Here is a 16,100-nt window from a genome sequence, read left to right as displayed (position 1 = left end):
AGGCAGATGGAGACAATGATTGTATATAATTTAAGCGTGTTCACATAATTGAAGTTTGTACATCTTGTTATAATTTAATTGCCACCTCGTTTGGCAATGTTTGTAGTTGCGCTGCAATGGAATTTCCAAACGTCCCAAATTCATCAGATCTCTGGTTATTGAAAATATCCTCTAATGCTTTAACATCATTGCCATTCGATGTGGCATATTGTTTATTAAAATTGGTTATCTTTCTCTCTTTTCTTTATTTTCGCGGTTATTGGTTTCGCATGTGTTTCAAAAGCAGTACCATCTTTCCTTATTGGACAATTGTCATTCATATGTACTCGTGTAATAATTCTATTTACTGAAACAAGATATTTCATTGTTTCAGGTATACAAAAATATAAATGATTGCGTCTGGACATTGCGAAAGCATTCCATGCAAGGTAGAACTATCCAAACTCCATAGGAGCTTTAGATGGAAAACATGTTGTCATTTAGTGCCTGTCAATCACAACTACACTATTGTAGTTCTGGGATCAGTTGATCACAATTATTGTTTCACAATGATAGATGTTGGATGCTATGGGACTTAATCAGAAGATGCAATTTTTGATAATTCTAATTTGAAGACAGCTCTCAAAGGATATGTATTAAATATATCATCTGAATGTATAATCTTGTGAGATGATGCATTTCCATTATCCAAGATCATATCTTATGAGACAATGTGCCAGACATCATTATATGCTTTTCAAAGAGAAGATTTATAATTGTAGACATCGTAATTGTTGCCATATTAGACGCATATATATATATACTAATATATTTCGCGTGTTCCAAAAAGGGATAATTTTACAGAGGAGATAATTAGAATTTTAAAATAAAATCACTATCATCTAAAGATTCCAAGAACGTTTGTCGCATAAAAAGTTTCTATCTTTTTATTAAATGGATTATACTTTATTTCAGTGGACATGAAATCATTTACTTTTTTTCTCTCTCTCTCTTTTTTTCTTTTTGTCATTTAATAGTTTTCGACACGTAGGATCGAAAAAATATCAGTTTTAACTTTATGAATCCAGCGATTTAAGAGTCATGAATACGTGACACAAGAGGGGAAATTCTCTCTAGTAAAACTAAGCGTTTTAACTTATTTTACGGGATAGTATGACGTCGTATTGCTTTTATTAGCTTCTATCAATCATCTGATTGGTCCGCACTCCGCTCCATGATCATATAAACAGGTCTCGACGCCACGATCAACGATTATGTAAACGAGTCTCGACACTCGCCAAGGGAAATCGTCCGAAAATTGAGCCGTGAAAAATTAACACGGAAAACCAGAAGGTTCTCGTTCTATAAGACAGATACAGATGAGTAAAGCGTCCCTGCTCTGTGAAATATTCATAGTATATTACGCATGCGCAGATTGTGACTCTTGTCTTTCATATTGATTTTTCACGGCTCAATCATATATTTTTCTATGTTTACGGTGCACGAGTGCTAAGATTTCTTTACATAACCGTGCTCCGTATAGATTAGCATTGAACTAAACTTCTCTACTACACTTCTACAAACTTCTATAGAAGTAAAGGAACCTAATAAAAGATATCTCAAGACAGTTCAAACCTAATCTAATACGTACGATCCAAAGTCCCGCCGCAAAATGGTAGCCACCTATGTGCATTTATCATGGACATATACCTATGGCATTTATTTACAGCCAGCAACTCCACTCATTGGACGAGTCATAGATAGAAGCCAATATGGCGTCAAAGTAACGTGTTAAATACACTGAAAACGCTTAACTTTACATATGTATAACTTCTGAACCGTTAAATTCCTAATGTTAAGACTTGGATTTTTGGATTCTACGCATATATATATATATATATATATATATAGTCAATAATTTTATGTTCGTCAAAGTAAAGTTTAGCTATTTACATTATTTATGATATCTACATGTAATAGTATAGTTTTGTATAAAATTTCAGTTAAAAATATTACGACAAAACAAGTTGTTTTTCAATTTTTTATTCAAGATATTCAAGAATACTATTTGCTTGAACATTATTTATTTGGGCACTATTTACTCGAGATCATATTGTAGAAAGTTATTGGATAAATAGGTTAGTGTTAAGATACCTACAACACATGCTTTAATTGAATCAGCTGTTTTCGTTACACGTAGAAAGATTTTTGATTCGAAGTGTACTGTCGTTCTTTTCAAAATTGCATTATTTGTTGCAACAAATTTTGCACAAAATGATTGAAATTGCAGCACGACGAAATGATATGTAACGAAGTTATGGATAATTCAATTATTTTTATGTCAAAACCATCCTAATTTGACCACGTCAGATTTTTACTGTGTAATAACTGTGGTGGTGATACTGATGATTATAAAAGGGGGTTATAAAGATGGTGGTAGTGGCGGTGATAACAGTAACGGCAGTAGTGATGATAGTATAGTAGTAAAGTCGTGATATGCTTCTACATTTATGAAAATATCTATCTATTGACAGAGGAATTTTCTGAAGAGTAATGTGAGCATTTAAGAAGATGAAGATTTGTATAACGTGCGTGTATTGGACATTACTTTTTATATCAGTTGCTTCCAGGTAAGGATTTTTTCTTCCCCTTTTATCAACAATTTACATGCACGTGTATATAAAATTACTGATAGCCTTGTTGCGCACTAAATTTTTAATAGCGTTAGTGTGGCATATTGTTTAACCGGTATGTTTTATTTAAACGCACAAAAATAATAAAAAGTATAAGGTTACTATTAATTGTCCTTACAACTAGTGTTTTAACTAGTTTTACACAAGGTTACAATATCTTGTTAGTAAATTTGATGTTTAGGATACCGTAATATATGAATTAACAATATTTGACACATATAGAATGTAGAAAGAGTTTATATCCGTAATTTCAATTCAAAAAGTACAAATTTCTATTAACTTGTAAAAAGATAATTCATTTTAATGTTCTGTACGTTATAAGTTTTTGAAGGAATTATATAAAATAAATACGTATATAGAAAAAAGTATATTTTATTATAAATTATGAATTTATATATATATATAAAATGGAAAATGTTAATTTCATATTTTTTTGTTAACTTATTCATTTGTTCTAATCCGTATATTAACATTGTACTATCATTCAATATTTTTATTACTTATTTATAATGCGTTATTGTAATAAAATTACAAGGTATTGCGCAAAATGATCATATCGAGATATATTATTTTCATCGTGTATAAAACTATTTTGAAATGAATAAAAACGTTTGATTTATAAGAATGTACAACAGGGCGTTCATGATTTTTTCTTACATATTATGGAAATATAATTAATAATAAAAAATATATTATGTAAAATGTAGTTGTAAACATTTGTTTGCAATGTTATAAATAGATTGCATATTAAGTTTAATAAAATACGTCATTAACTTCTTGTTTGTAGAACAGTAAATAACAATCTTTTGTTACACATATATAACAATTCACAAATTCAGGATGACTTATTAATTTAAAAAAGTACTACATACAGAGAGGTGCTGGAAAATTTAAAAACTAGTCATTTGAACTTGTATAAATTTTGTGTAATACAATGTTTAGGTAATTGGCATTTTTACTTAGAAGGAAAGAAATCATCGTACTGTTTAAATTTGTAATACATCTAGAATATAACATAATAACAATAATAGTTTATTTTTCAGCCTTTTGGACATGAAGAAGGACTGAGTTTACAATTGTTTATTGTATATATGAGTTTACTATTACATATATGAGTATGAGAAGGACTGAGGTTACAATATATATGTATAATAACAAGAGCTTTAAGCTTCAATTTTGGATATTTCATTTCATATAGAAATACACTGTTTTGAAGTAATGTACAGTTTCTCCCTTTTGCTATATGATACTTTTTTTGTTTTGTTTACAGTGCACTTCTGTTCATCATAGTTGCTTCTGAAAATGCACAAACCAATTATCACTCATCCCTTAAAATGAATGAAACTTCTGAGGCTGTTGATAATAATACATTAAATGATATGGAAATTAATGACCTAAACACATCCACTATACCAATTAAGGAACTACATGATCTACACAAATTAGAAACTGATTATAAGGATCATTATTATCATGTAAGAATTAAAAATAAAAAATATGTTATAAATTGCAACGTTATTAAGAATTATTACATTATTTCTTATTCTATGAAATTTCTAGTTATTTAGAAATATCTAATTCATCTATACAAATTTAGGAAAAATATATTGAAGAATCTGCTGGCTTTGGAACAGTTATAAATGGTGAAGCAAGAAAGAAAGGGAATCCTTATAAAGATTCAGATATTGTAGCGGAAACTCTTACTCAACAACCTAATTTATCTCAGGGGTAAGTTTTTATTATGTCAACATAACACAGAAAAATTCTATCACATTTGATTTCATAAGACTGTGAAATGTAAAGTTTATGTACCTATATTTATATAATAAAATTTATATTATGAATATTTGCAACTAAAATTATTTTTGTTTTAATATGTTACATTTGGAGGGGTATAAATTTACAAAATTTAGAGTTATTGAAGCTTGCACTTAAATGTAAATGAATTCTACAAGTCTCTGTACAACATTTATCTAAATTTTATAAATAGTAAATCAACAAACTAGAAAATAAGACAATATGGTAATAATATTTAAATTCTTAAATTTATTATCATAAAAGAAAGAAGTTTACACTTTATGTATATCTTTTTTGGATCATTTACAAAGCGTTGAAGATAAAATATAAGAAACCTACCTGATCTATTTATTAACAATTATAAGTAGCAAATACATGCTGGTATTTAAAATACTAAATAATATTTTGAGCCCGTTCTTTAATTAAATTTTATTAAATTCAATATGTATTGCTATGTTATGCTGAAAATCGTAATTAACTTATATATCTATAAAGTTATACTTTCATGTATAATGTATGTAATAAAGTCTTTTCATTATTATGTTTAAGGTATTGAAATGATGAAAATTTAGTAACATAAAAAGTATTGTGGAACAATACATGAAATGTTTTAGTTTTTAGTAGCCTTATCAAAATTATGCTTAAAATAAAAAAAAAAAAAAAAAAAAAAAAAAAAAAAAAAAAAAAAAAAAAAAAAAAAAAAAAAAAAAAGAGAAAAGTATCTATAATAAGGCATAATTAATGATCTTTGCCTGACAATTAAAATAAAAGATAAGATAATAGCTGATAAGACGCACAGTGATTGCATTAAATGCGTAATTTGAAATGGAAAAGATAAGAAGTGAAAAAAAAATGTAAGGATGAAAATAATAAAAAATATCTATCTTAGAAAACGTATTTTACATAATTAATAACGATAATTATTATAAATGTATTATTGTGACTGAACCGATGTACGACTATGATCATTGTACGAGTTTTATTTTCAATAAAATGCTTTATCTATAACATATAAAGAGTTATATATGTATAACAAAAATATCGTTGGCAAATACGAAAGAAGAATAAGAACGTTAAAAATGCGCTTTTAGTATGTCTTGGCTCGGAAGAAAATGAGCTTGATACTTCACTATATGAAGGATTCGCTATATCAGAAAGTGAAAACTTAGCTTAACTTAAATATTCTTCTGTCATTAAACGTAGATAAATTTGATAGATGAAATTTTTTATTCGTTTGATGAATTTTAAACCTAAGTTGTTACCGAAATAAAAATGTCGGAAATTTTTAGCTTAAATAATAGAGATAATTATTTCCTAACCTACAATATTCTATTTAGCTGACTAACTAATTATTTCTTAGCACAAAGCTATAAAATCATATGCATTTTAAAATTATGTTGATCGCCTTATTTAAAGCAATTTTTCATAAATTATTACAAGTATATGTGCATTCAGTTTTCTTCTTTGCAGAATTTCTGAAAACGATGAAGCAACAGTTTTAACTTCGGTGAATACATCTGTAGCAGAACTTCAAAGTTTAGCAGAATCAAAGCTTAATTCTGAGTTTTCAAAATCTAGATTATTTCCAAAAAAATCGTCTATATTGACAAGAAATGAAAATATAAGACAAAAAATAAAGAAAGGACAGGAAGAGACGTCATCTAGCATACAGACACCATCATCATCTATTATCAATGAAATTACTGAAACACGTAATGAAACAAATAGTCTTGAAGAAGAATCTTTGTTACTGACAAATTTAGTTGGGGAAGAGGAAACATCTGAGGTAGTGGTTGTAGTAAGGGCTGAACAAGCTTCTATTACCACTGATGGGCCGGAGTTGAAGCTTGAAGAGAGTGTTGTTAAAGTACATCCCGATGAGATATCCAAAGTTGATGGAACATTTGCAACAACCTCAGAATTAAGCGATACTGATGCTAAAGCTAGATTAGCGGGAGAAAATAGAGATGATGCTGCCGCAGTTGTACTTGGCGAAGGAATCGTAACTGTGGGGTCCTCAAATCCACATGAAGATATTCCGTCTTTCAGTGAATGGACACAAAAAAGATTAGAGGAAGCTGAAAGGAAAAAAAGTGAGTTCTGTTTATAAACTCAACAATAGTGCTGTCGTGTTGCGCAAAAATTAGTCGAAAATTTGTCCCATTTTTCATATAGTATTCGTGAAAATAATTTCATTGTAACAAATATTATAATTGAAAGAATAATATTTTTATTATTTTAATTATAAATTCGTTTTTAATTATAAAACGGTAATTACCTGTTTTTGTAGCACATCCAAATGCTTCTGTTCAGAATTCTGGGACACCAACACGAGGAATTGGTGGAATGAAAGTACGTTCTAAAAACTATGCCTCTCCAGATTGCGGTGCAAAACTCGTAGCAGCAAATCCAGAAGCACGAAGTGTTGGAAGCGTTTTAGTTTCCACCCGAGATGAATATATGCTTAATACATGTACGTCACGTATATGGTTTGTAGTAGAACTTTGTGAAGCGATTCAAGCTAAGAAGATCGAATTGGCCAATTTTGAACTTTTTAGTTCATCACCAAAAGATTTTTCAGTGCATATTAGCGATCGTTTTCCTACAAGAGATTGGAGTCCAGTTGGTCAGTTCACTGCAAAGAATGTAAAGGATATTCAAAGTTTTGCTCTAGAACCACATCTTTTCGGGAAATTCATAAAAGTGGAACTTCAAACCTATTATGGATCTGAACATTTTTGTCCTATTTCTTTATTTCGTGCTTATGGTACCAGCGAATTTGAGGTTCTCGAAACGGAAACAGAGAATCAAATCCCGAGAGAGTCGCATACAAATGTAGATGACGACGAAGACAGTGATGAAGAGGAGATTTTAGATGTTGAAAACGGTGAAACACCAAGAAATTTATTTGGCAGTGCTAGAGACGCTGTATTGAGCATTATGAAAAAAGCAGCTGAGGTATTAGTAAAATCAAGCGATTTGACCTATAACAACATCACGAAAATCCAGCAAAGTATAGACAGCGGTAATATCCTTGAGAACTCTTTTATTAGTTGTACTACACCAAGATATACCATACTTTGTGATAGCTGCTCAGATCAAAAATTTGCCAAAATCTTCCAATTAATTAGTTGTAGGGAAAAACAATTAAATGAATTGCTTAAAATTGATCTGGTGAATAGAACTTTAAGACAAAGCGGGCTATGTAAAATTCATGGCGTTGGGGTTGAAGCTTCCGCAAAAAAGGAGACGAGAGGGAATAATGAAAATGTAAAAGATATGGAGAAACATGATCAACTTAATGAAGGATTTAGTTCAAGTAAGAATTTTCAGCTAGCTTTCATAACATCTATACTTAAATCTGAATATATCGCGGCGCTTTGTAATGTATTAGCCATAAAAGAGCGTAAAGTGGTAATGAATACAAGCCATGAAATACCATTTAATAATTTCAAAGAGGTTATTAAAGAAGATATATCACACAAACACAAAGAGGATTATAATACTGATACATTTCAACACACATCAGCTACACATGCTTTGGCTTCAAATGTTGATATAACTTCTCAAGAGCCTAAGAAAGGTATTCAGGAACCATCTAGCGACGAAACTAACATATTCTCTAGTACACCTGTCGAAATTTCTTCCAGTTCTAAAAGTATAGCTTCACAGATAAAGCCTGCTAAAACTTTTGGAAAAGAAGAAATTAAGAATGAAACATCAATACCAATTTTGGAAATTGAGGAAACAATTGAAGCTGAAGTACTAACAACTGTTCCTGTATCTTTAAATATTGAACAACATCCAATCTTAAAGGCCTCCGAAGAGCCATCTATAACGCCTAGTATTTCTATCGAAAATTCACCTCAAACAACTGCTTCTGTCTCAATAACTACTACTGACAGCAGTGAATTTCCGAATGATGATGTAATATCAGACATGGAGCCTTTGGAATTTGTTAGCGTACCAAATAAAGTGGAGAAAGTGGGACGTCCGGATCAAGAAGGGAAACAAGAACAGACAGAGATTTTAGATCAAGAAATTAAGTTACCTCCTCAAGATTCTTTAACGTTTGACAATTTATTATCTGATCTAAAGGATTTAGAAGGAGAATCAGTCCATATTCAAAATGGCCCTATTGCAAGTGCTTCAGTGACTCAGTCAACAGCGAATACTATGCCACAAAAAGAATCTGTTTTCCTAAGACTGTCTAATAGAATCAAGGTATGTATGTAGTTACTTATCAAATATTAATAATTCTAATCGTTATTATGTGACAAAAAGTATAGAAATTGTTCGATATAATCTTGCTAATTTTGAAATGCAATAAACATATTATTAGATGAAATCTCTTTGTTATATATAATAATGCTCTAATGGTGCTCTTGCTACGTATTGTAATGTACATATTTATACTAATATAATATATAAATATAGAATATATATATATATATATATACATACATACACACACACAGACTCTTTGTTATTGTTAGGCATTAGAAAGAAATATGTCTTTGAGTGGACAATACTTGGAGGAATTAAGTCGTCGATATAAAAAACAGGTTGAAGAAATGCAGAGATCTCTTGAACGCACGGTTTCAGCAATGAGTGAAGAAACGCGTAAAAGGGACGAACGTGAATCAAAAAGAGCAGAAGAAATTTCTATTTTAAAAGAAAAAATCGTTAATCTTTCCAACTCGATGAAAAATCTTCTACATGATCGTGATAGTTGGCACGGAAAGATCTCTATGATAGGTCAACATATGTTGTTAATATGTTCCGAAGTTTTTATGATATATTTAATTTTAATGTACTGTTGGGGAAATAACAATAAAGGAGTTGAAGTTAAGAAGAAGCAACAGTCAGACAAAGACATGATGCGGCGTAAAAGTGCGGAAAACTATAATTCACATATGAAGAAACCGAAAAAGCGAAGACCAAGCGAAATAGCTTCTCACATTACAGGTACATACCGCGAATTAATGATTATTGGTAAATCTTATGAAACGAAAAAGGAAAGGAAGAGGAAACGTAAAAGGGCAGTCGCCTTGATTGGTGATCAAACAAATGTAAATAATGATATACAGATATGTCCAAATACACAGTACAGAACTTCAAGTTCAGATGTTACACACGAAATGGAAATAACACCAAAAATTGCTTCGTCTGTTGAAGTGTTGCATACAATTGATGCCCCAAAACAGGTTTGTAAAAGGCTTAAATCTGCCCCAGTAAATATTATTAATTCGCACGATGATAACGTTCAGAAAGCAGAGAGTAATATACAACTGATGTACAACTTATCATGTGCTGATAACTCTGAGACAGATTCCATTAAAAATTCTGAGCTAAATAATTCATGTACTGACAATTCAAATGAATTGAATTCATTATCAGCAGATATATTTCCAGAAAGAATTGCTTATAGCGAACAGACTGTCATGGAATCTGAAGATCTCTTAAATTCCAGAAACATTAGTGGCATATTAAAAGACACAAGGCTAAGTGTAACATCTTCCTTTATGAGAACAGCTTTAAGTACAAGAAAGAAAAGAAAAGCTTATTCAAACAATGCGAACAGAGAATGGTGTAAGAATTCACGTGATTCTAACGATAAGACTGTACAAGTAAGTTATATTCCCTCAAAATTATCTTCAGAAAAAGTTCACACCGACGGTGATACAACTACTAACGGTCTGTTAATGGATCAAAGTGATGAATCTAGAAGTAGTAGTGTGACGTCAATATCAAAAAAAAAGGAGAAAAAGAGCACTGGTTTTAGGAAAATGGTGAGAAAATTTTTTTGATTAAAATAAACTTGCCAATGACGGCCGATTCAGGGAATAACTTGAAATTGCTAGAGCTTATAAGACTTTCTATTTAAGTATAAAATACGCTTGGTTCGAATGCTTTGCTCGTATGAAGTTACTTAAGATATGTGCAGTTTCACAGACTTACATTATTTGTAGAGCTGTATTCCTGTATAATGTTTCTGTAAATAGTTGATCAGTTAGTGAGATTTTATAATATATATATTATCACACAGCATATTATAATATATGGCACATAATCCTCGTATTATATCTCCAAAAACTATATACAGACTGTGTGCATATACATATATTGTGCATCCGTATGTCACAAAATTTTACTAACTGACCATGATCGACTGTCTTCAGAAATTTTATATACAAATAAGTCTGTACCTCTGTACATACATTAAATAGATCGTATAATATCTGAATATTGTGATTTGTTCGTATGAAATTTCCTATCAATAGGTGTAAATATATAATTATTATTTGAAATATCTCTTACGTAGAACTGTTTCAGGAATAAAACTTTATTATAATGTACTAGACTGACTTATGTATCATTATTATTTTTAACATTATAACTTATATATTATTTAATATTATCTTTTTAAATTGTGGATGTTTATGTAAAGGTAATAGACAAAATACATAAAATTTGTGTTGTTAGCCCACGTGGTTAACACGACATGACTGAGACATTTTTTTAGCTACAATGGAATTTAGTGTATTTACACGGGTTTATTGTAACGTTTCTTGGCTTGGACTGCGCTGAATGGCCTAAATAGCGGTGAATGTAGAAATAGAAGAAATTCCGAAACAAGACAGGACCAATAAACATCCACAACTATCATTACTTACTTACTTACCATTAGGTATCTCAAAAAGTTTGTCTATATACCGGTATTAAATAAAACCTACTCTGCTTCAATTATGGTCATACAATTATGTACATAATATATTGGCTAAATGGAGATAAAATATCAAGATGACTTTTAATTTTTTAAATAGACTACATATTTTCGTTTAGCTTGTAACTCATTCTAAGACGAAGTCATTGACCCTTGATATGTTGGTCTTCCAAACTTATTCAGGATCATTTATCATTCTTTAAAGCCTTCCTGTGCTGAACTCGTAGAAAAGATTCTTTAAATATAGAACGAATTTCTTCGTCTTATTCAACAACCAGGAAACATATAACAGAGCCTGTTCTAGAACTTGTAGATGACTCTTGTAGATAAAAGCATCACCATGCTGAAATCATATCCATATTCTAATCATAAATAAGACGATTTTCATCTCGTAAAGAAACCAGGAAGTCGTGAAGCTCAGTGACGAGAGTTAATCGTCATATTTATGACAAAATTACCCTTATTAGAAAAGTCTTATGGATGTACAGTGAAAGAAGATTAAATGCTGAGAAATATAAAAATCACGCCATTTTACTTTTTTCACATTTAAAGCGGTAATATTTTATAATATTTTGTAAAATCGAAAATGCATTTATATATTATCTTTTGTACAAAACCTTATTTTAATATCCGACTACATTAGAAATATGTACTAATATAAAAAGTGGAAAGTTTCTTGATGCTATATGAGATAAAGAAAAAGCACATTGGAAGAATAGTTTAAAAATTTAATAGGAAATTTTAATGTATTCTGTATATTCTTTAAATCTTCTATTAACTATTATCTGTTCTCATTAATGCTATGGTATTATTTTTTTCTTTTTTTTTTTTTTTTATCATCATCGAAGTAGCAAAGCAACCATTTAATCATATAATGTCTGCGTAAATAACTAAAATTAATAAAATGGTAATAAAACATACTATCATTTTAAGTTGCGACAAAACACTTTATGGGATGCCTAATGTCATTATCATTATTATTATCATTATTATTATTATTATTATTATTATTATTATTATTATTATTATTATTATTATTATTATTATCAGGATCATCATAACTTACGTATTATACATAAAATTATATATATTATGTTTATTATGATAAACAGCCTAACTAAAAATTCGAACTGATTCAGTCTAGTGTTATTTTATAAAGTATGTCAATTTTTAATGTATTATAAAATTTCATAGTAGAAGTTACTTTGTAATAGGAAAGGTATAATTATGAAAATAAATCTAAATAAACCTACAATTTTAATGTTAACTTTACGTAATCTTACTTTAAAATATTTTCGTTTCTTTACGGAATGATAACAAATATTTCTTATATGATCCATTTAACTTTTAAACAAACAAATTTAATTTTGTCATATAAATAATATGATTTTCAAAAATATTTTAACTTTTTTCGTTTACAAAGTAACTTTAATACCCGATGAATGCGTTGAACTGTTGTATTTATTATTATTTATTATGTACATTAAATTTTGTACCGTGTATGTCGGATAAATATTTAGATATAATTAATATGTATTTACAAGTATGTAATTTAGAAAACAATAATATTATAATTAAAAGTACTTCGGTAGCTAGAAGAAACTAAGATAAATTCAACAGTGAATTTATTTTACGATAGCATAAAAGATTTAAAACGAGATGTTGATAAATTGATCTAAAATATAAATTTATGTCATTACTAGCCTTCATACTATTTAATTTCTTAGATACTTACCAAATTTAATTTTCAGGGTAAGAAAAGAACATAATTGACCTCAGCCAAATATTATAAAACAATCAATAATATCTTTTGGAGTGGTTGTAGTTTAGCATTATATAATGTAAACTAAGCTTTTTTGGTGCGTGTATGTAAGTTACATTCAAGTAAAGTTACAATTAAAGGTATATAAATTCTTAAAATGATGCCTTTATCATTGAGATATTTTGTCTATAATGCATTATTGGCTTGAGCAAATAACTAATAAGCTTACAAAAAATGAGTGAGAAATGGAAAAGCAAGTTTTAAGATAAGATAATTATTGAAAATATCTGGGGGCATCTATACAACACGATTCTTCCTAAACAGAAATCAAGCTTGAAATTGATTGAAAGCGATGCATGAGTATTATTAGAATTAAGCGCTAGATGAAAGAGATAATAATTCAACTATCATAGTGTAACAAGCCTTTCCTAAAAACCACGAAGATTACTGTGTCTCTTGATTTCTAATAATCTAGCAATTGGAGAAACAAAAATTTTAAACAATTAAAAAATGAATGTAACAGTTAGAAACAATGATATATGGTTTCACCATAACATGACAATCCAAGATGTTCTTAGAAAACATTTATTTTCATTTGAGAAACAAGAAATATTATAAATACATTTATAATAATAATAGTAGTAATTTTGCAAACTTCTTCGACAGCAAACTTGTTCTAAACTTTATATGTAACGAATCTGAACCTTAGGATTTATAATATTTACTTTTTCTTCATAAGCAGCCACACAAGTTTTTGATACTAATTGCTCTTTCATTCTTTCAGAACAGCTCGATTGGCAATATTCAGAAAATTCTTTAAATTTAATATGTAATTCTTTTTTGCCTCCATCAGGCCCTGCAATAAACTCACATTTTAGCTTCCGTTTTCTACCTCGTATACAGCATTCCAAATACCTGTGAAAATTAATTTATCTTTTCAATGGAAAATAAAAGAGAAGTAAGATAGTCACTGGAATTTATAATTTAATATAAACGATTTCTCGTGTTTCCCCAAAAGGGATTAATTGAAAAGTTAACAAAATACCGAATAAGGAAATTTTAGTTTAATTTAATAATCAAATGGAACTTCTTCTTTTTTATGTATTAGTCGTTATAGAAAATTACCTATAATCGCTTGCATACAAACTATTTAGCTCTTCAATTTTAATACCACATTCTTCCCTTAAAATTCCTGTAATAAATACATCATCAATCCAGAAAAAGTTCTTAAACTTTTCACTTGCACGAACTAACAATTGTGCAACCTTTAAGTTTGTTATATAAAACCATCCTGAGAGAAAATCAGGATAAACATCATCTGAAAAATCTTCATCAGTAACAAACCATTTATTATTTGACGTTCGTATTGGTTTCATCTTCCTTAAAACATATCCAGATATAGCATTTTCCTTTATTGTCTTTTTTTGTAAAAGTTCTAGCATTTCAAAAACATTTAGTACAATATCATTGTCAGTTTTTATTAGGAAAGTAGACCTACAATTACTTGATGCCCATCTTAAACCCATCAAGTGTTTTAACGTAAGGTTTTTATAATTTTCTAGGAAATCTCCTTGCAACAAATCATTATACTTCTGTGATTCTTTTAAAATGTATTTCAATATATTTTTTTCTTTAGGCATTCCTAATAAAAATATCCTCGTTACATTCAAAGTTTTTAACATTACACTTGGATATGCACGCCTCAATGCTGTTCTGTATAAAGGATCATTTGCAGAGGACGTAATGATCCAAACAATGAAGTTAGGATCACACTTTGGTTCAATGATAAATTTTATAATTGCGGAATTTTTATTTGTGTAACTTGCATTCTGTGAATACTTTAATTCTGATTTTGTATTATTTACAATATCTGTTTTTAATATAATTAATAACGAGATGAGTATCGTACTAACACAAAGTACTATAAAAATGAGCTTTTTTCTCATATTTTTGAAAATTATTTACTGTACTATCTGTCTCATTTAATCTAGATAAGGCAAACATACACACACACACACACACACACACGTTATCACTTTTATGCAGTCATTAATATCGTTCAACAATTATACTTATGATATATTTATGCAATTAGTATTTGTTCTTAATTTGTATAGTCATATGGTTTGGATAATGCTTCGTATTATCTTCTTCTTCATAGAAAAATATGGTAATTGTTCGGAATCATACCAACCTCACCAATTTCAATGATTTTTGAATATATTACCAGGGGCATGATTCTGAGCAACCACTTTTTATACATATAACAGCCGCTCGATCTTAGTTTCCGAGATACGTGCAAAGAAACTGCACCGCTATCACTACAATTCTGCCTATAGTTGTGCGTTCATGGCAGCGTATGTACCGAATTGGTTATGGGCTCGTAATGATTACGGGCAGAATTCATTGTAGTGGTACCGACAGTTTTTCATGAATATGTATCTTAGAAACTAAGTCCCAACGACGGTGCATGTATAGAAGAGGGTGATATAATCCTGAACAATTGTTAAAAATATGTAATTTTGTTTTTACACTTTACTTCTCTTGTAATAATTCCTAAACTGGAATAAGAAATATACTAATCGTAATGTTTTTTATTGCAACAATTAAGAATGACATATAAAATTATATATGTATAACTTTATTATCATATTTACATTATATTACACTACACATTACTGCTTACATTATGTATATAAGTGTAACTTTCATTAACTTTTACTTTTAATTATGGTACTAGCACATTGGTTTTGTGCGTTTAAGATCATGTCATTTTATATACAAAAAAATTTTATATAAAATATGATAGAAAACATGTTTTTTAATGGTAAAAAAAAGTATAACATACTAATTACTTTTATACGCAACAATTGTGCCACATATTGAAAGATATTAATGGTCGTGCTACACAACCAAATACGTATGTATGTATAACAATCGGATTGTTGTCATTAGCAGATGTCGTTACCATCATTATTAAACATATTGAAACATGTCGTATACCTATACTATACCTATGTGGTATACCTATGTTGTGACAGACACATTAAAAATCCACAAAATAAGAATAGTAAGGTATTTTGAAAATCAGAAAATTAAGAAACATTTTTAATTGTATTTTTTATTGAAGAACTGCTTAAAA

At 29.2% G+C, this 16,100-nt stretch overlaps 2 protein-coding genes and 1 long non-coding RNA gene across 5 annotated transcripts; 1 reads left to right on the top strand and 2 right to left on the bottom strand.

The window, feature by feature from the left end:
• Nucleotides 1-19: 19 nt before the first annotated feature.
• Nucleotides 20-2,255, bottom strand: LOC122574883. The gene is made up of 2 exons (XR_006319223.1): nucleotides 2,138-2,255; nucleotides 20-346 (listed from the first exon to the last, which is right to left on the bottom strand). It is a non-coding gene; the product is annotated as an uncharacterized LOC122574883 (long non-coding RNA).
• LOC122574862 (SUN domain-containing ossification factor) lies at nucleotides 1,983-13,599 on the top strand. Of its 3 annotated transcripts, none has more exons than XM_043742992.1 (7): nucleotides 1,983-2,117; nucleotides 2,514-2,609; nucleotides 3,943-4,147; nucleotides 4,270-4,400; nucleotides 5,940-6,562; nucleotides 6,760-8,693; nucleotides 8,966-12,900. In XM_043742992.1, exons 2-7 carry the CDS (start codon nucleotides 2,551-2,553, stop codon nucleotides 10,277-10,279), a joined length of 4,266 nt encoding a protein of 1,421 aa, XP_043598927.1. In that variant the 5' UTR covers nucleotides 1,983-2,117; nucleotides 2,514-2,550; the 3' UTR covers nucleotides 10,280-12,900. The 3 variants fall into 3 exon arrangements, with proteins under 3 accessions (XP_043598927.1, XP_043598926.1, XP_043598928.1); XM_043742991.1 differs by lacking the exon at nucleotides 1,983-2,117 and adding an exon at nucleotides 12,948-13,599 and having other exon boundaries at nucleotides 2,164-2,609; nucleotides 8,966-10,261; XM_043742993.1 differs by lacking the exon at nucleotides 1,983-2,117 and having other exon boundaries at nucleotides 2,165-2,609; nucleotides 8,966-9,676; nucleotides 9,885-10,069.
• Nucleotides 13,530-15,350, bottom strand: LOC122574869 (beta-1,3-galactosyltransferase 5). Its single transcript, XM_043743008.1, has 2 exons — nucleotides 14,084-15,350; nucleotides 13,530-13,873 (listed from the first exon to the last, which is right to left on the bottom strand). The coding sequence occupies exons 1-2, from the start codon at nucleotides 14,902-14,904 to the stop codon at nucleotides 13,642-13,644; spliced, it is 1,053 nt and encodes a 350-aa protein (XP_043598943.1). The 5' UTR covers nucleotides 14,905-15,350; the 3' UTR covers nucleotides 13,530-13,641.
• Between the last annotated feature and the right edge of the window lie 750 nt (nucleotides 15,351-16,100).

Source organism: Bombus pyrosoma, linkage group LG14 (genome assembly GCF_014825855.1).
Source record: "Bombus pyrosoma isolate SC7728 linkage group LG14, ASM1482585v1, whole genome shotgun sequence".
In the NCBI taxonomy this organism is placed as follows: domain Eukaryota; kingdom Metazoa; phylum Arthropoda; class Insecta; order Hymenoptera; family Apidae; genus Bombus; species Bombus pyrosoma.
Note: the sequence above shows the minus strand (reverse complement) of the source record. Positions and strands in the feature narration are given on the sequence as shown.

Bases quoted from the DNA above. Each gene is read 5' to 3' on its own strand.
- LOC122574869 (XM_043743008.1), bottom strand. From the start codon at position 14,904: ATGAGAAAAAAGCTCATTTTTATAGTACTTTGTGTTAGTACGATACTC. The intron at 13,874-14,083 runs GTAATTTTCTAT...TAATTTTCACAG, and splicing joins TTGTATGCAAGCGATTATAG to GTATTTGGAATGCTGTATAC.
- LOC122574862 (XM_043742991.1), top strand. From the start codon at position 2,551: ATGAAGATTTGTATAACGTGCGTGTATTGGACATTACTTTTTATATCA. The intron at 2,610-3,942 runs GTAAGGATTTTT...TTTTGTTTACAG, and splicing joins TTTATATCAGTTGCTTCCAG to TGCACTTCTGTTCATCATAG. The intron at 4,401-5,939 runs GTAAGTTTTTAT...TCTTCTTTGCAG, and splicing joins CAACCTAATTTATCTCAGGG to AATTTCTGAAAACGATGAAG.